At 36.3% G+C, this 20,715-nt stretch overlaps 2 protein-coding genes across 2 annotated transcripts in view; both read left to right on the forward strand.

Annotated features, from left to right (window-relative positions):
• LOC122827922 (protein unc-13 homolog B-like) overlaps positions 1–20,715 on the forward strand; it is a 152,009-nt gene that overhangs the window by 121,795 nt on the left and 9,499 nt on the right. Inside the window, exons 30-33 of the mRNA XM_044111028.1 lie at positions 81–177; positions 8,706–8,849; positions 11,362–11,439; positions 11,593–11,670. Coding sequence (XP_043966963.1) covers positions 81–177; positions 8,706–8,849; positions 11,362–11,439; positions 11,593–11,670 — 397 coding nt within the window. The remainder of the gene's footprint in view (positions 1–80; positions 178–8,705; positions 8,850–11,361; positions 11,440–11,592; positions 11,671–20,715) is intronic.
• LOC122828183 (myosin-3-like) lies at positions 3,223–5,506 on the forward strand. Its single transcript, XM_044111514.1, has 2 exons — positions 3,223–4,856; positions 5,346–5,506. The coding sequence occupies exon 1, from the start codon at positions 3,300–3,302 to the stop codon at positions 4,770–4,772; it is 1,473 nt and encodes a 490-aa protein (XP_043967449.1). The 5' UTR covers positions 3,223–3,299; the 3' UTR covers positions 4,773–4,856; positions 5,346–5,506.

Consider the following 20,715-nt stretch of genomic DNA (forward strand, 5'->3'; position numbering starts at 1 on the left):
AGGTTGGGAAGGTTCCCCCCGTTCTTCAGTAAGTAAAGGTGGTGAGACGTCTTTCATTTGTTCTGTCTGCGTTTCTGCAGGTGGTTCCTCCAGTTTGTTCTGGCCTGGTTGGCCGAGAACGAAGAGGTGTCGATGGAGTTCATGTCCGGAGCTCTGGAGAGAGACAAGAGAGAAGGGGTGAGTTTTCATTTAACAAAAAACAACTATGACTAATTAAAAACATTTAACTTGCTCCACAAACTGTAATTCAACTGTAATTTTCCCTCCTACGAACTGAACCACAAGGTTGATCTCATGTATGTCACTTCTTACTGCAAAACTCAATGCGGCGATGCTTAGTCAAATAAATGAGTCTATGGGTCAGAAAAACTGATTCACTGACAAACTTAAAAAAATATTTCTAATTTAGATCATTGCAGATCTTATTGTGACTTAGCCTGTCACAATAAACAATAAATCAATTAACAGAATGATAAATTAAAATGAGTGAGTTAATATTCGTTAGAACAACAGTTGTTAAAGAGATGCTCTCCTTTTAATGCCGTTGAAAAGTCAGCAAAACGTTGCAAACAGCAGCACTACCTGCCTCTTTTGCCTGTTTTCCCTGTCTAACCTGAATTGTCATTATTGGTTACAGAAACTTCATAATCCATTTTAATTACTGTTGTTTTGGATGTTTTGTTTACGTATTTTGTATATTTAAAATGTATTCCAGCGCCACTGATAAATTTCCTTTAGAAAATTAATTTTATTATAGTCAAAAATGATCTCAGTTTTTGATTTGAGAGAGTTAAATTAAGTGTGAAGCTGGTGTCTAAAGGTGAACGTCTGACAGACAGACAGACAGACAGACAGACAGACAGACAGACAGACAGGGATGGATGGATGGATGAAAATAAAAATCTAAAGAGGATAAAAAGCAGGATTCTTCCAGGACTGAAAGCAACTCCAGTTTTTACACCAAACACGTTAGTTTTGGTTCTTGTTGCCGGCGGCAGCTGGACCGACACTGAGACTGTCTTCTTCAGAGTTTCTTATCAGATTGTTGAATTGGACCCTGAGCGCAGCAGCAGAACAGAAGCAGTTAATTTACAGCTTCTGTCTGATGACCTGGAGGTCACAGACTCCCTCCTGGATCGTTTTATTGATTCAGGTTCAGCCGGCGCTTCTTTTGGCCACAGAGAACCCAGTTTTACAGGATGATGGACAAGCGCTGTCTGTTGAGCTCTTGGTTTCTTCAGAAGCTGCACTTTTTGTTCAGAGCCTTTTGGCATTGAGACGCTCCTGGAAGCTGGAGTTCTCTCTAATAGGGGAAAAGTTTATCACAGAACACTTTAGGTTTTGATTTTGTCTTGTTGAAGCCATTATGAATCAATAAAGTTTATTTGTATCAAAAGGTAAATCAAACAACATGCAGTCACTAATTAGACAGCAAACATTACATTTTGTAGAGTGCAATCATTAATGATCAATACACATCAAATAAATGGATCCAATAATAAATCTAAAAAAAAAAAAATTCTCACAAAGTTTTTTTGTCATTTAAGAAATAAAAGTAATTTGGGCAATTCTAGCTTACCTAAAACAAGACAAGTTTAACTTCAGACAGTGAAGGAAAAATGTATCCGTCTTTTTATTTGGTGTATCTATATCTGGTTCAAGTGGTGACATGGAAATATAAAACTGTATGTCATCAGCATATATAATATGTATTGCAAGAGATTATGTAGTACTTCATAATCTGAGCTGGTCAAATTGTGTATATGCTGAAGAAAAGCGGACTGAGAACGGAGCCCTGAGGGACGCTGCGTGTGATTTTCACTTGCTTTGATTTATAATTAACAAATGACACTAATTAGTAAGAAGTATTTCATTAAAATGTATATATTAAACCACTTATATTAATAGATATGTACTCTGTTTTTTATATCAGATTTTTCTTTTATCTTTAAATAATGATATAGCAAAAATATTTTAAGCGAAATAATATGATGCCAATTTTCATTGATCTCGACAGTCACCTGTGATGTTTTAAGAGTTGGAGCACTGCAAAAATTCAAAGTCTTACTAAGTATTTTTGGTCTAGCTTCCAGAGAAAATATCTTTAAACTAGAAAATTTCTTAAGAAATTTAAACCAATCACGAGTTATGCTCCGGATGGAGTGTCTGACAGTCTCCCACACCTGGGGCCGTTGCTATGGTAATTAATGGTCAGTGCTCAAGTGCCAGCTCTGATGACTCATCCTGCTGCAGACAATTGTGTGTTTTGCTGCTGTGTTTATCCTGAAAATGCATGACTGTACTCTGAAGCACATTGACAGAAAACCGTACGTCGTACAAAAATTTTTAAGATATTTTACCGAAGCAGACATGTGTATCAATGTCATGACCAAATTTCATACCTATAGGGCGATATTTGTGGCCGTGAGGGCGAGAATCCCACCCTAAATAATAGCCGGGATCAAGCTGCATGTTTCGATACGACTTTTGTAGGGTTTCTCTCAACCATTTGAGCTGTATTAACGGTCACGGAAGAAGAACTAAAGAATAAAGAGACACTTTATTGGGTGCATAACAATAGGTTCCTGCCATTGCCTTGCAATGGAGGTCCCAAAAATAGAAAAAGAATGACGTTTTTCATTCTCTTGATCAGGGGTCTTCAACTCCAGGACACAAGACCTGGTATCCTGCAACTCTTAGACATGTTTCTGCTTCAACTCATTTTAATATAATCTGAAAGACTTCCTTGTCTTTTCCACATAAAAGTCAAGGGTTAAAAAAGCTACAGCAGGAGTAAACATAGCGTTATCTATTTACATCTAATGATTTTTGTATGATTAAATGCACTTTTGGGGACTACACAGTAGAAAAGTGCGATGTGGTGTTAGTATGTCTAACACCACATCGTTAGAAATGTGGTGCTACCATCTATGTGTGGTGGATGGTAGGAGCATCCACCACACATAGAGAAAATTAAACTTAGCTTACAGAAACTTTTGATTATTTGATTTCATTTCATTATTTGTATAAAATATGGCTGAAACTCTTAATTCATTTTCATTCTTTTTTTAAATTAAAAATACACAAGGTGCAGAATTCCAGAACACTGTCAAAGGTCACCATGGACAGTCCTATGATGTCACAAGACATGTTGTGATGTCACTACAGAACTTCACTTGAAGTTCAGTCGATTAGTTCTCTTGCTAGTCAGAAAGCACGAGGTCGAGTGGAGACAGCTTCTAGAGAAATCACTGTTATCACTGTTTTGCAGCATATTTTCAACACAATATTTGAGAGAAATGGAGAAACAGATGAAGGAATTCCTCAAAGAGGAAACTAAATGCCAGGAAGACGGACTGAAGAACAGTCTAAATCAGGATGCCCGTAATTCTTTTGAGGAGGAGGTTAACAGACTGAAGACTCTCTTGCATGGAGAAAGAGCCAAATTCATCGAGGAGCACCAGAGAGCAAATGATTTGGAAGAGGAACTGCGCAGTGTAAAACAGAAACTGGAAAAATATGAGCTTAATGGAAACAACTTTGACAGATGCAGTGAGGCAAAAAATGGAACGAATGAACTTCAAATGGAAAATAAGGCCCTCCAAGAAGTTCTCGCCAAACTTGAAACTGACATGACTAATCTAGCAGAACAGGTGGGTACGTTACAGGAAGAGCTGGAGGTAGAAAAAACAAAGACAAACAAGAGTTTTTTTCAGATCCTTAAAGGTCAAACTCCAGCTCAGACAACAGAAATGAAGAAGGCCTTGTCACTGCTGAGGAAGACGTCTGAAGAGAAGGAGAGGCATCTGACAGAAGAGCTGAAAAAGATGACCAATTCCTACCAAGACTTACTATCGAACCATGATACTTCTGTTAAAGCCCTGGGACAAAAGGTGGAGACATTGCAGATGAAGCTGAGTGAGAATGAAGAAGCTCATGCTAAGGTTTTGAAAATCAACCAGATGCTATATTCAGATTTGGAATCGGAAAATGAGGCACTTCATGGACGATTGTCATCTCTGCAAAACGCCAGCAGAGAGAAAGAGACTTCTCTCCAGAGAGAACTGGATCAAATGAAAGAGGAAAACATGGAATTGACCAAAAAATTCAAGACAGATGTTTTAACACTTAAAACACGGATATGTTCACTGGAGCGGGAGCTGAAAGATGACAAAGAAGCTCACGATGAGATGGCGAACATTAACAAACTGCTTTATGCAGAATTGCAGATGGAGAATGAAACGCTTCATCAAAAAATGGCTGCAACGCGAGATGCTTCCAAAGAGACAGAGAGATGCATCCAGAAAGAGCTGGACCAAGTCAAAGATGCGACTCTGGAAATGGTCCAAAAATTCGAAATTGATATTTTAGCCCTTAGGGAGAAAATACAAACGATGGAGCAGGAACATAGAGATGAAAGATATCGACATGCCGAGGTTGAGATAAGGAACGGGAAGAGGGCAAAATTCCTCCACGCTGAGAAGAACCTGCTGCAAAAGGAGCTGGACGAAGTTAAACGGAAGCTCTTCTTAAACGAAGTAAAATATAAAGAAGAACTGGATGCATTAACTGCTGAATTTGAACGGCAAATTGCACACAATCGCCAGATCTCAGAGGAGCTAAAAAAGAAGGATCAGGAGATTGCAGAGGCAAAGGCTCCCCCACCAGTGAAGAAGTCGTTAGTGAAAAAGTTTCGCCATGCTCTGGGTTTGAGAAAACCAGAAAAATGGAAGAGACAGAAGGAAGAAAATGTGTTACACTGTTCATGTTAAGGGTCAAAACCATGAGTCTTCTCAAAATAATGGATAGATGAAGATTTGGAAAGAGTGAGCCAAGAACTGATTGGAGAATTAGAGGTGTGGTCTGGATGTGACCCTCCTCCTGATCTTAAGTTAATTTATTGACTTCAATTCACCAGCACAGACCACAACACAAAGATATAAGTTTAAAGATTTAGAAAAGAAGGCATGATGCACAGTGGCGCAGTTGGTAGAACTGTTGCCTTGCAGAAAGAAGGTTCTGGGTTCAATTCCAGGCCTTTTTTCTGCATGGAGTTTGCATGTTCTCCCTGTGCAGGTGTGGGTTCTCTCCGGGTGCTCCGGCTTCCCCCCACAGTCCAAAAACATGTTAGGTTAATTGGTCTCTCTAAATTCTCCTTAGGTCTCTGTGTTTGTGTGGATATGATTGTCTCTGTGATGCACTGGCAACCTGTCCAGGGTGTACACAGCCTCTCGCCCGTTGACCACTGGAGATGGGCACCAGCACAGATCTCAATGGGATAAAGGTGTAAGAAAATAAATGGATGGGACGAAGGGATGAAATTAGATAAATCCATATAATTAGAGGTGTGGTCTGGATGTGACCCTCCTCCTGAACATAAGTTAACATATTGACTTCAATTCACCAGCACAGACCACAACACAAAGATATAAGTTTAAAGATTTAGAAAAGAAGGCATGATGCACAGTGGCACAGTTGGTAGAACTGTTGCCTTGCAGAAAGAAGGTTCTGGGTTCAATTCCAGGCCTTTTTTCTGCATGGAGTTTGCATGTTCTCCCTGTGCAGGTGTGGGTTCTCTCCGGGTGCTCCGGCTTCCCCCCACAGTCCAAAAACATGAGTGTCAGGTTAATTGGTTTCTCTAAATTCTCCTTAGGTCGGTGTGTGTGCATGATTGTTTGTCATGTTAGAAGGGGATGAAAGGATGAAGAGATAGAAGGATGAAGGGACGATTTAAACCCTAGTGGTGTTCTGGACTTCTGTGCTCGTCATTAATTATCCGTGACATCATGTTCAATCATAAGGGTTGAACATGATGTCATGTGCTCTTGACAACAGGTCCCCAGGCTGCAGTTGACTGACTTTTTTGTGGTCTCATTTGATTCGTGGCTGCAGGTCTTGGACAATTGGAGCATTGCCAAACAGAAATTATGCCAACACCTTAACAAACCATAAAGCAATTGTACAAACTTTAAATTGACCACCAAAACAAAAAAAGAAAGGTGAATATAATTTCATAGCTAAACTTCCTCTTCCTCCATTTTGCAGAGAGCTTGATGGTGTTTTTCAAAAAACTCAACATGATTTTGAGGTTGGAAGCCATATAATTGATAGTATAACACTTGTCTTACTACTCAGACTTAATATCAGGAAATAGTTTTATTCTCTTTCTTGACTTCCATGAGCGATATTGTCACGAGAACGTCGACTGACACTGACTTGCGCCATTCAGCTTGTTAAAATGAGCGTATGAGGTAAAATTAGCCAAAATGCTAACGTTTTGGCTAAACTTTAGCATTAGCCAAGACATTTCGCATTTTGGCTAATATTAACCAGAATGCTAATTGCTAATTAGCTAAATTAGCATTTAGCTCATTTTTGTTAATGCTAATTTTAGCTAAATTTAGCATTAGCTAATTTTGCTAATGCTAAGATTACCTAAATTGCATTTAGCTAATATTTGCTAATGCTAAGATTAGCTAAATTGCATTTAGCTAATATTTGCTAATGCTAAGATTAGCTAAATTTAGCTTTATCTTTATCAATTTAGCTAAATACTAACGTATGCTAAAATGCACATTAGCATTTTGGCTTACATTAGCCAAAATGCTAACATAAGCCTAAATGTTGTCAGTAGCATTAGGGGCATCGCTAACTGTCCATGAATAACTTACTCCATTCAGTCCACTAAACATGGCTAATAAGTAAGAAAATAGGTTATAGCTTATTTAGGCTAACAAGCTAATGCTAACAAACTGCCTAAGCTTTGCTAAATAGTAGTCAATAGTGTGTGGAAAGTCACAAGCATCTTCACTAACATGGACTTGCACCATTCAGGATGATAAAGTGAATGTATCTGCTAAAAATAGCCAAAATGCTAATGTTAGCGTGAATGCTGTCAGTAGCATGTCAGGCATCACTAGCGTGTTGTTTGTACTTTACTTACTCCATTCAGCATACTAAACATGGCTAATAAATCAGAAATATAGGTAATAGCTTATTTAAGCTAAAAGGCTAATGCAAATGAACTGCCTTGTTTTGCTAGGCAGCTCCCTAACCTGAGAAAAAAAGATAATTCAGAATAATATTATTGCATCACCTGCAGCAGTGTACTAACTTGAGGACGATACTGAGGCTTTTATTTTGAAATTTTCAGTAAGCTTTATCTTAAATGGCCACACTAATTCAATGTGTAACAGTGCTGTGGATAAACCAGTCAAATAAAGCCAAAACCAGCAATTACATGATGTAAAAATTGTCAAGTCTTTCATTTTGAAATTTTTGTTAATCTTCATTACAAAGGTCCAAACTAATGCCATGTATAACAGTGATTGGGTTAAATCAGTACAATAACGCTCAAAACACAAGTAGTTCTAAATTGCAGCTCCTCCTCTGTTTCCACTGATTCTCCACCTTAGAAATACAGTAATGCGTATTTGTAGTCCTAAGCAGCATTTTCAGTAAGCTTTATATTAAATCTTCAGTTCGCTACTCACCAACTCCCGGAGAGTGTGAAAACGTTGCAGGCCTGTTAGAAAAAACATTGAGTTTAAATCCCATGGGAAAACATTGAACAGAGGACAGCTACAGAAGTTCTCTCCAGGACTTCTGTAGCTGAACACGCTCTTCCAATATCCTCCCTCCTCCTTCTCTTTCAACCAATCACGAGTTATGCTTCAGAAGCAGTATCTGTCAGTCTCTGACACCTGGGGGCCGTTGCTATGGTAATTAATGGTCAGTGCTCAAGTGACTCATCCAAATGTGTGTTTATGCTGCTGTGTTTCTCCTGAAAATGCATGACTGTACTCTGAAGCACATTGACAGAAAACCGTACGTTGTATAAAAAAAATCAAACACATTTTCTCGGAGCAGACATGCGTATCAATGTCATGACAGAGTTTCATACCAATAGCGCAACACACACTAATGGAGTTGGTTTTATGGGGGTCTTTTTTTGCTTTTTTTTTCGCCATATTAACTCAGAATCCCACCAGAAATAATAGCTCCAATGCCGGGATCAAGCCGCATGTTTTGATACCACTTTTGTAGGGGTCCATCCCACCGTTTGACCTGTGTTAACGGTGACGGATGAAGAACTAAATAATAAAGAGACACCTTATTGGGAGGATAACAATAGGTGCTCTGCCATTGCTTTGCATGGCAGGCCCCATTAATTAAAAACTAACTTACAAGTTACTTTTCTGAAAGGTGCAAGGGTTTGTTTTAAGTCAATAATTCTTTAACATTAATGAAAAAGTTTCAGTCTTGTTGGTAGATTTACTTACAAAACATTTTTACGATATTATATGTGAAATAATCTACCAATGAAACCAGTACTTTTTGTCAGTATTAAATAATTATTCACTTAAAACAAACTAATATATCGTGCTGAGAAGTTACTTGTAAGGTAGTTTTGTCTTATTTCCAGAGTATTAGGATATTTGCACTAGAATTTGGACCAAAAATTGGTAATATTTTGTGTTTTTGCTGTGGGAATTGAAAGGAACCAACAGCAGAAGCCAGAAATTTGATTCTCTAATTATCTGGGTACATTTAGCCTTTTAGCTAGCTTATCCATGCACATGATGACTTCCTGCATAGTGACACTCAATACTGTAAGTGCAGCAATTAGATTAATTCAGAGCACATGTGGAGCAGCTGTTTGTCTGCAGTTACAGAAATGTGTCATCTTCTGACTCTTCCTGCAGTTCCAGCAGACGTCGGAGCATGTTCTGTTCTCCAGTTCAGTGGTGGACATCTTCACTCAGCTCAACCAGAGCTTTGAGATCATCAAGAAACTGGACTGTCCAGATCCCACAGTGGTGGCCCAGTATAACAGACGCTTCGCCAAGGTGAGGGTAATGAGATTTGAGCTCAACTGCAGCCTTATAGAGCTACTGTGCTGCAGCTTTTACATGTGTTGTTCAGATCGCCAGCTCCTTACCAGGCATCTGCCCTGAACAGTTAATTCAACCATTTGATCCAGCTGTGTTAGAGCAAAGTTGCAACTTTTCACCCCAAAAAGTTTGACTAATACCACTTTCACATGTGGAGCTAAAGGTTTTTGATTGTTTTCATTACTTCTGCACTCTAAGTCACATTGTATCCGACTTTTAAAACATTCATGATAATTCTGCTGCAGAAGAAGCCAGACACAGTAAAATTATTATTCTGAACTCATGAAAAACGTCTTTGTCAACATGATGCAAATGTTTGCTACATGCATGCGCCTTTTTTAAACAGTTTGTACCGATTTAGCAAATATTTGCTCACATGATGACAAAGTTCTTGTTTCCTTTAACAGTTTCATCATATTTGACAAAGTTGATAACTTGTAGTAAAACTACATGATGAATTGGCTTTATTAGTTGGTGGCTAAAAGAAAAAATACTTATTTGATTTAAAGGTCACCTTTTGTGCTTCCTTGAATCACTATTAGATAAAAAGTTTAAGTTGCTTTAGGGCCACTTGTCACTTTAAATCCGATTAACCTGCTGCCGGCCTCAACTTCTATGCTTACAAGACAAAATGGCCGCAAACAATTGTGCAATTAAACAACCTTAGATCTTTGACAAGCAGAAGTGGAGCCTTCTGCACAACCAACAACAATGCAATAAGTGGTTTCTGAATGGTAAGTCAACAATTAAACACTTGTCTTTTCCAGCAGCCATTGTACAGCGCATACAGTGGTAAAACCAGCTGACCAAACGTGTTGGAGATCTGCTTTTGGTTGCTAGGTGACGGGCTAGGCTTGGGTTGCTAGGTAACACTCGATTATGACTTAATAACCAGGAGGTTTTTGAAACGGCTCCTTTTCCAGACACCAGAAAACATTAAGTTTTTTCCAGAAAATGACTGCATGTTTTTTTTCTTCTCTAAGCGCTTGGTTTGTGTTTAAAAGCAGTTGAGACTCAAATGGAAAAGTGAGTTCTCTCCAATCACCTCTGACAAAGAGGTGTGTTGATTTTTTTCACCTAAAATTGCTCCCCCGCTGCAGATAATGGTCATTTTTCACCTCCTCACATCAGTTGTTCATGTAAAATACTCAAACCAACAGTGCTTAACATTTCTGTTATACTCAGATGTACTGTAGTTTCACACCTTTTAGGCATTTCCATTAAAACTAATGGCCCTTAAGGCTGGATCGATGTGGGACTCATTACATAAAGAAAGGCTAATGTAGCCATCGCTCGGTACCCTGCCAGTGAATGACTTCTCACTTTATTCCACTCCACTTATGTTTTTTTTTAAATCCCCCCGTTTGTTTTTTCCTTTTTGTCTCTGATTTGCTTTGCAAACGTTTTTTGTCACCAGTTCCTGCAGTGTTGTCTCTCTGCCCTCATCTGGATAACAGTAGTTATTCATCTTTATGACAGCAGAGACAGCAGCAGGGAGGTCTAACTGGACAGACAGACAGAGGGACGTACTGCAGGTTGTTAACGGCTCAAATGTTTAATGCATGAGTCCGCCGTCCGGCTGAGTCAGCAGAAAGCCGGGAAATCTGTCACAGCGAGTTCTGGACGCTCTGAGGGGAAAACGGCACAACTTTGGTCCTTCCTGTCCATAAGTTCCCTTCTTAACTCATAAATTAAACTGCTGACTTCTTAAAAATGTGACAGACGGAGGTTTGGACGTAAACAAACGTGACATTTAGGGTTTCTCAGCAGGAGAGCGTGTTCTATGCAACCTCGCTCGTTAACATTTTCTTGACCTTTTGTCTGAATGTTTTATTCTGAAACCTGCATGTTTTTAACTAAAAACAACTTTGGATAAGCATCCAAGCTTTTTTTCTATACTATGCAGTCTGGATCTGTTCAAAAATCAAAATAACCTCATGCTGCTCCAATAACTTATTGGCTTTTTAGCTTTGAAAAGTTCAGTGCTCACATTGTTTATTTATATAGTATTTTAAAACAGGATGCACAGAAAGAACTAAATTAATTATAGTAATTAGAAAGAAAGGAAGAAAGCACACAGAAAACATGAATTAATTCATAATCAAATGAGTAGATGTTGGTCTTTAAAGAGGGTTTATTTTGCAAAATTCACATTTTCCATGTTTGAATTCTTCCATTTGGGTTTTTACTGCTTCTGAAAACAGACCAACCACTTAGAAATAACCACCCACATGTGTTTCCTTTGTCAATAAGTTCATAATTCTTATTGGTGTCTGGAAAATGAGCTGTTTCACAACATCACAAATCAGAAGGCACTGCCCGTTTCTTCCAAGGAATGTGCTGATTGGATGAAAGAAAATCAAGCTTCATGAAGCAGCGTTATTATTTTCTGGAAGGAAAAGATGCCAACATTTAGAATCTCCAGTATATCAAAAACTGTTTTCTCTTGTGCTTTGGGTTTCCACAGACCATCACCAAGGTTCTGCTGCAGTACTGTGCGGTTCTGGCCAAGAGCTTTCCATCCTACTGTGAGAAGGAGAAGATAGTGAGTAGCTTCTGTTACAAAACTGAAACATTTGTGGTTCTTTGAGCTCAAATTAATCTGATTTTATTCTCTTTCCTTTGCCTTGATCACTTGATTGGTCTGTTTTTGTTATTTGTTTTCCTAAATACAGTCGTCTCTTGTGTTTTCCTGCAGCCCTGTGTGCTGATGAACAACGTCCAGCAGATGAGGGTCTTACTGGAGAAGATGTTCGAGTCAATGGGAGCAAAACAGGTAAGCAACACAATCCTTCGCTACCATTAACTCACGGTTCTGAAACAACTTGAATGTCTTCTTCAAATCCAGATTTCACCGGATGAATTTTTAAATTACTTTTTTGACTCGACCTGTGCAATACTAAGATAAATATCAGTGATATTTACTGTAGTGCTTACTGCAGAACTAGCAATATTAGCTTAGCTAATGTAGCTTTCATCTGGAAGCTAAGACGGACATGCAGCCTACCAAGATGGTGGATCCTGTGGGAACAATGTATTACTAATAACCGAAACGTCAAACTTTATTTAGCTCAAAGTTTACAAAACAGCGGTTTCGGATTTATCCAGAAAACATTATTTATGGGAAGCTAAGTGCGCTAAATGTTTTTCAATGTTAGCAAAAATGCTAAAGCGTTAAATGTAAAATTAGCGAATTAGTGGAAGTGTGCGCACTCCTGGTCAGCAGGTGTTACACTGCAAATCCTCCAAATTTTACCAAGTATTTTAGTCTAGTTTCGAGTGCAAATATCTTAGTACACTTGAAATAAGACAAAAATATCTTACAAATAACTTTTCCGCAAGAGGAAGTAGTACTTTTTACAATTCGTAAGGCATTACTGACCTAAAACAACCTCCTATATTTTGCTGAAAAGTTACTTGGAAGTTAGTTTTGTACTAAGATGTTTACACTAAAATCTAAACTGAAATATTTGGAAAGATTTTGTGTTTTTGGAGTGAAGCTTTGAATGTTCAGAGAAAATGCTAATTTCTTCCTCGGATATCAAAGTCAAGAAATCTTTTCATAATTGTAAGTCTTGTTAGCATAAATATGAAAGCTGGAGGTTTAAAATAGTAACTTTATGTCAGAAGTAATGCTGATTCTTTGCTCCTGTGCAGTTAACAGCCGAGGAGGAGAGGGTACGTCTGAATTTTCTCTCACTCTCCTTCCTCCTGTCAGTGGGAAGATAAACCTTTTCCCTCCCTGCAGTCTGTACGTTAGGATATTTTTAGACTCCTCTTCCTCCCTCTGACATTTCCTCTTTTCCCTACGAATAAAAAAACAAACCAAAAAAATTCCCGTTCCAACTGAAAAATCCTACTTTGATCCATTGCTGCGTTTTTTTCCAAAAAGCTTGAGAATGAGGAGGAGGAACCTGACGAATGCGATGAAGAGGTTGGTTTTATGGATAAACTGAGTTTTTAATTTTGTGTTTGAAATGTTATATAAAGGTACAGTTGTCAGAAGTTTACATTAAATCATTAATTTAGAGTTTTAATTATTTATTTGAATTGTTTTTTTCAAAGCAGGATGATCAGAAAACTCAACTTTTAGCAATAAGAACATCAAGATGCAGTTTTAATTTAAAATTACACAAATGTATAATATATTTAATATATATGTATTAATATTTTTAATAAATAAATTTGTTGTTTTATTATTTAAAACCAGTTTTTAAATTGCAGATACACTCAGAGATAAAGATGAACATCCTTTGTTCTTTAGCTAAAACGTTTTGCTCCGTGGGTCAAACCTATTATATATATTTCATATTAATCCTGTCCAGAAGAATATTAATAATGAGGAGTGTTGCTATTTTTACTCCATAAGGTCAAAGGTGACGTACAAGGTGGAGCTCAGGGACGCCTGTGAAAAACCAACGTTTTTATTCATTATGAAGTAAAACTAGAGCCAAACGCTCTGAACGGACACAGTCACAACGGAAACTTTCCTTAAACGCTACCAAGTTAAAGGTTTTTGTTACATAAATGAGAAGAAAATATGCTTCAAGATCAGAAAACCTAAATCAAAACAGCTATACTGTGGATGTAATCTTGGTTTATTTAAATATTTCCATCGTATATCAAACATTTCATCTCATCATGAATGTAGTTCAGGTTAAATTCCCCTCATGACTCAACTGTGCCACCTGGTGACATAAACTGATTACTGCATTAAACTGCCTAGGGTCTAATTAATAAAATAGATTTAATTCCTTATAAAGGAGTTATTCTAGATTATTAGTCTTCTCTGAAGATGTAATAAAACTTATAAATAATAGATATTTGTTTCTCTGAAAAAGACAATTTATCTTTAGTAATGGATGGCTGGTTGGATGGATGGATGGATGAACTGATGGATGTAGTGATGGATGGATGTATTTAACCTCTGTTTCTCATGAGATTTCCACATGGACTCATTTCTCATTTAATCATGTTTCTTTGTATGTTTTCATTTGTCCCTGTTTAAATCTCCCATTACTTCCCGTTATTTCCTGTTATTTACCATTATTTTCCATTATTCCAACTATTTCTCGTTATTTCCTGTTATTTTCCATTATTTCCTGTTATCTTCCATTATTTTCCATTATTCTCCGTTATTTCCCGTTATTCTCCGTTATTTCCCATTATTCCGTGTTATTCTCCGTTATTCTCTGTTATTTCCCGTTATTCCGTGTTATTCTCCGTTATTTCCCGTTATTCTGTGTTATTCTCCGTTATTTCCCGTTATTTTCCGTTATTCTCCGTTATTCTCCGTTATTTCCCGTTATTCTCCGTTATTTCCCGTTATTCCGTGTTATTCTCTGTTATTTCCCGTTTGCTCGTCGCCAGCAGGCCGTTAGCGATAACGAAGGAGAAGATGGCATGGTGGGTAGGAAGCAGCAGAAAATAAAAATCTGCTTTCAGTTTCGCTCTTTTTCATGGTCTTTATGTTTTAAAATAATCGTCTTTGTTTGGTTTAAATCTTCACCGCCTTCAGTCTCAGGACTCTAAGGTGAGAGAAGATCACTGAACTCTTCGTTTTCTTTAATTACTGTCTCATTTCTTATTGTTTTCTTTGACTATTTTATTTTGCTTCGTTTCTTAATGTTTTTTATTTTTATTCTACCAAAGTCTGGCTGCTCAGACTCTGAGGGATCTGAGGTAAGACTAAAGCGAAGGCAACAGAGTCGGGTAGTAACTAGTTACATTTACTTGAGTAACTTTTTGGAAAAATTTTATTCCCCCTAAACAAATTACTTATCAAATGTTTGTGAGTTTTTATGTTGCTTCATTTCTTCTTGCAAAATTGTAAGGTTTCAGTTGAGTTGAATTTGAAGTTCATACTTTGACTAGGCCACTTTAAAACATTCACTTTGCTTAGTTGTTTTAATAAGTTCAGATGCTTTGGAATAAATAAATACACACAAAATATTTACTGCACAAACCACTAAGTCAAACCCCCAGTTAAACATTTTCTGAGGTTTTTTTTTTTTTTGCATGATAGTTTTTTAACACAAAATGGCTGAAAATTGGAAAGTGGGATTTGGGATTTTGTGATGGAGAAACAGTTTGACGATCACTGAAAAAAAACTTAAATATTTTTCTCATTACTGCCTTTAATTTTTCTCATTACTTTTTTCTCTAAATTTTAACTTTCCTCAGAATTTTGACCTTTATTCTAACTTTTATATCAGAATTAAAAGAGTCCTTTTTCAGTTCTGTAGAATTGTGCCAGCCTGTCGTCTGTTTTTATTTGTGGCATGTCATCTAAAGAGAGCAGGTTGTAACTCTGTCCGCTCTCTCTGCTCTGCTGTCCCGTCGCAGGTTGACAACAAAGAGAAGGAGAAGGTACAAAAACAGCTGAAAATGTTAAATGTTGTGGAAAAAGTTAAATAACTTTTCTAACTTATTTCAGAAAGTGAGACTCGTATTAGAATAAAAGAAAATCCTTCCAAGTGTTTTTGGTCTAATTTCTAATATTTCTCAGTACACTTGCAGTAAAACAAAACTGTTGAAAATGGAGCTTGTTTTAAGTAAATAATTTTTTAATATTGATAAAAACTTCTGATTTTATTTATAGCAAGACATTTTTCGCATCTGAACTTTTTCATCATTTTTCAGGAATTTTTTGACTTAAACAATAACTAATAATTGACTTAAACTTAAATATATTTAGCTGAAAAGACACTTGTAAGTTAGTTTTGTCTTATTTGAAGTGAACTAAAAATATTTGAATTAGAAACTAGACTTGGTTAGATTTTTAATATTGAATAAAGAAAGGCTTAAATGAATCTGCAGAATGTGCCAATTTAATAATAATCAGAATAATCAATTGTATTTTGCAGCCTTTTTCTGTAATGAATCAATGAATCACTTTCTGAAATAAGTGAGAAAAAGCATTAAACTTTCTCCAGATACGTTTTTTGAGCTGTTCTTTGTTATAGTGAGCTTTTCTGTTTGAGTTGAAAGACAAAAAATCCCATCAGAGCAGGAAACTGCAGCTGTGCTCAGTTATAGAAATCAAAAAGACAAAATAAATTAAAAAGATTAGCTTCCTGCTGTTACATGGAGTTTCCAGACATATTTTATTCTATCTCAGAGAAAAGATGTGGGTTTCTGGCTGCTGCAGTCAGTTGATCAGAGCTGAAGTGAAACCAAACACTTGAGATGTTTCAAACTTTTTGCTTTGAGCACAGACCGTCTCTCATAGTGGTAGAAGAAACCTGACTTTAGGTGTTTCCTTTTAATGTTTTATCACTGAGCCCATGGCTGTTGGTGAAATCTGGTTGAATTTAATAGATTTTAGTTTGTTTTGTGATTAGAGCAGTTGTTATCTGCCCTCCTGTAGGACGACTCCTCAGCTTATGACGAGAGCGAAGACGAGCAGGAGAAGGTTTGCTTTGTTTGGCTTCTTACTGTGAATGCAAACAGTTAATCCACTTAGGATTAATTATCGATTAATGGTTTATTAGATTAAAATTAGATGCAACCGATTAGCAGGTAACATCTGTTTAGACCTTCTTATTTAATATATTTATTGTTTTTGACAAATTAACAAAACTGCAGGACAGTTATCAAAATACAATGATATCCGGATCGTCGATCAGACGTTTAGACCTTCTTTAAGCATTTAGTTTGGCTGCCGTCCAGCAGAGGGCGACGCTGGTCGTCCTTAACTGGAGCCAGTTGATACAGAAACAAAGATGGCGGGTCCATAACAGAACAAGAATGAGGAAAAAAATCTGAAAAAACTAATTCCAGCTTTTCTCTAAGAATTTTCTTCTCAAAATTGATTTTTTTCCTCAGAATTTTGACTTTTTCTCAAAATTGACTTTTTTCTCAGAATTCACTTTCTTCTCCAAATATTGGGTATAATCTCAGAAATCCCATTTTTATCATAATTTTGTTTGATTTTCTCCACATTTTTGCTTCAATCTCAGTAGTCTGAAAAAATTCAAATTGTGTTCCGTGGCTCTAATCTTCTTCCATAAAAAGATACTTTATGCGTTTCTTCTTTCAAATAAAAACTCGACAAACTCATTAAAATTTTCCTCCTAATTGCAGTTCATTCAATCGAGCTGCCTGATGGAGCAGCGTTAACTTCTCCTCAAAATATTACTTATTTGCTACGAGTGCAAGGATGTGAAAATACAACTGAGGCAAAATAATGTTGAAATTTCATGATTTTTTTAAATACAAGAGTAAGAAGGTTTTTAAGAAAATGTTCGCTTATAAATCAATATCTAGTCAATCGATAACATTTGCTCATTAATCGATAACTTGCATCCTTATTTCCATCTTCATTTATTTAACAAACCTTTGCTGCTCATGGAAATCCTCCCATTGGATCATTATTATCCTCTTTTTCCTGTGTTGACCAGGTGTCTTGTTTCCTTGTGACGCTGTCCTGCAGCTTTCAGATGCAGGACAGTTTTCTGAAAGCTGCGTCTCTTCTGCAGCTGGATCAGGTTAATGGCTGCTTCCATTCAGCCGTTTTGGCAAAAATTGCATCCAAAAGCTGCAGGATAGTTGCTCTCCCTGATCCATTTCCCTCCTCTTATCTTTATTTAAACTCATGTTTTTTTGTTCTTCCTTTCTTTGGTCAAAAGCTTGACGAAGAGAAGGTGAGCCATAAACAGAATAACTTGACATTTACATTTGTCTTTATTGGTTTTTATTGGTTTTTTTAAGATTTGAACCAATTTTCTATTTCTTTTATATATATATATATGTATATATATATATACATATATATATATATATATATATATATATATATATATATATATATATATATATATATATATATATCAATCTCTTTTCAGACCGAAACCAAAATGGAAAAGGTTTGTTTGTGCTTCTAATTCCTCATCTTGATAGTATTTCACAAATCTTTAGCTAGTTTTTGGGGTAGACGATATGGCTAGAAAAAATTAGCACGATATAAAGGTTTCATATCAGTCTATCAATCATTATTGATTAGTTTGTGTTGTAGGGGAAGGTCAGTGAACTTTCTGAAAGTGATAAAACAAGATGGCTGCCAGCGTGTTGTTTTGCTTAGAGTGTGTGTGAGGATGTAAAGTAGAAGCTCTGGCTTACACACACACGTGTCCTTACAGGCTGAAAAGAAAGACGAAGAAAAGCAGGTTTGTGATCTCATTTCACCTCCATCTGGGGAAAACTTCCTTTTAGTTTATTTTAAATACATATAGTATATGTTTTAACTTAAAACACCTCAGCTAGTTGTAAAACATTATGATTATTGGGGCCAGATTAAGTTTTTTTATTACTAGAATGTGTCTTAATAATATGTCAATTGAGCCATAAAATTACCAGAAGAAAGTAGAAAAATACATGAAAAAAGCTTTGATAGTTAAAAATTTCAAACTCAGTCGTTTGCTCAATTGCTTCAAAGTCCTGCTACTGACTAGAATTTGATGCTGATGTATAAAAATACTAAGACTTTTTTCATTTGTAAAACTGTCACCAATATATTACTGCCAATGATTGTCAACATTCGTCATTTTGATTTTTAATCATTTTTTTGCGGGGTAATTCTTTTAAAGTTACAACTTCATTAATATGCAACATTGTTATAACGTTTCTGGTAATAGACATTTTTCTTGCATTTTTACAATTTTATTCTTGTATTATTATTTTGACTTTGTTGTGTAATTTTATTCTCACACAATTACAACTGTTCTCATTATTCCAACTTCATTGTAGTATTATGACTTTATTCTCATAATATTATCTCATTCTTGTAACACTGACTTTAGTCACATGTAGTTATAACAGTATTCTCATATTATTTTGACTTTTTTCTCATAATATTATGTCTTTATTCTGGTAATATAACATTATTGTCATAACACTATGACTTTATTCCCAAAATAAAAAAAAGTCTTGGCTTTAATACTCACCATAAAATATATTTGTTTATTGTGCAAGTAAAATATTGCATAACTTCCTTCTTGAATGTTTTCATCCTCATTTTTGCCAAAGGAGGAGTCTAACACCAAAGAGGTGGGTTCTTAAATCACATTATTAATTAGTTAAGCGGAAGAAAAAAAAGGTGATAAAAGAAAATGAACCACTAGTTACCCAGAAGAAGCTCACTTTATTTTTTTTTATGCCAAGACTTTCCGTTTAAAATTAGGAAATATATAGATTAAAACTCTACAAATGTGAATGCAGAGGGAAAAACAACAGAATTCAAAAGCTCTTTTTGTACATCCTGATTGAAACTTTCTAGCTTGTTTTCCTTTTTCCAGCTTTAAAATAAGTGAAAAAACTACAGAGGTTTTTATTCCTGATTTTTAGAGTTTTTGTTGTCTTTAGAGAAAACATAATTCAAATTCTAATATTAGATCAAATAAACAACCACAAATCAACTGTAAAGATGTTTATGTTTCTATATGTTGTCATTGTGTGCGATAACTTTGAGACCCAATTAAAGCCGACCAGGTCAATGTTTCTGTCTGCTGACCCAGTTTCCCCCCACGTTTCCCAGAATGTTTCCCCTTAATTCTACCATCAGTGGCTGCTAGAAACCCATTTTGGATCTATTTGTCCATTATTTGCCTCTGCTGAGTGTGCTTTTAGATTGTTGCTAGCATAACAGGGAGAAAAGGCTTCCTTAGATGGTAGTCATTTAATGTTTTATTTTTTGTTTGGTTTGCTTTTTAGTCAAAAGACGAAGTCAACAAGGTTTGTTTGCTTAATGAACATCATCTTTCCTTCCCATTTTATGTGATAGATATAGATTGTTAGTACTGGAATATGACAAGTGGAGAGTGCCTAATTAATAACTGATGAAATAATTGTTTACATGTGTCGTTCATTTACTAAAATGAATGACTCAAATGGTTTCATTTCATTTAAAAGTTAGATAAAGTAATTTAATCATTTAATACATTATTTCATGTTCCAGTGTTGTCAGCACACCAATTTCAACGGTCATTTTCACCCATTAAACTCTGTGGGTGGGACTAACGGAGACCTTGATCTCTGATTGGCTGCTTCTGTACAAACTCTGATGTGTGATTGGCTGCTTAAGAGTATACACAATTTCGCCTAAGTTAGCTACAACTCTGAGGTCAATATTTTCACTCGAAAGTGCATAAATATCTCCAATAAGTTGTTGTACTTTATTTACTACAAACTCTTAGTGAGCAGCTCCAACCTCGACAGCTCTAGTTGGGTCTGAAATATCAAATATCGATACTAGTAGCATCGAAGAAGCTGTCACAGACAACTGTATCAACCTTAGCCCCGCCCACTAGCGAACAGCGGTTGACGCTATCTCGTCAACTTCTTACCGACATTTCAGACCAAATTAAAGATATAGCGGCTGGAGTTACTCACCCAAAGTTTGTAGTAAATAAATTATACCAATTTATTGGCATTATCTCCACACTTGTAGTGAAAATATTGACTTCAGAGCGGTAGCAAACTTCAAAGGAATAGTCTTGACTCGCTGTATGAAGCAGCCAATCAGACCTCAGGGTGTCTGTAGAAGCGGCCAATCAGACGTTAGGTTGTGCCTTAATCCCGCCCAGGGAGTTTGATGGGTGAAAATGACAGTTTAGATTAATTCATGATTTACTTTGTGGTAAGTCATGAATTAATTACAGTCACTTTGTGCCCATCTGCCATCAAGTGATACTTCTTATTATGTTTGTCTTATTTTTTAAATTTTATTTTTCTTTCTGGAAAGACTGAAGCCACTGCTGTGGTCACAAAGAAGGTATGAAACTAAATTATTTTACACAATATTAGAAAAACATGAAAAACTCGA

The sequence above is a fragment of the Gambusia affinis genome, linkage group LG03 (genome assembly GCF_019740435.1).
Source record: "Gambusia affinis linkage group LG03, SWU_Gaff_1.0, whole genome shotgun sequence".
Taxonomy (NCBI): domain Eukaryota; kingdom Metazoa; phylum Chordata; class Actinopteri; order Cyprinodontiformes; family Poeciliidae; genus Gambusia; species Gambusia affinis.

Coding starts and splice junctions, on each gene's coding strand:
- LOC122828183 (XM_044111514.1), top strand. CDS start 3,300: ATGGAGAAACAGATGAAGGAATTCCTCAAAGAGGAAACTAAATGCCAG.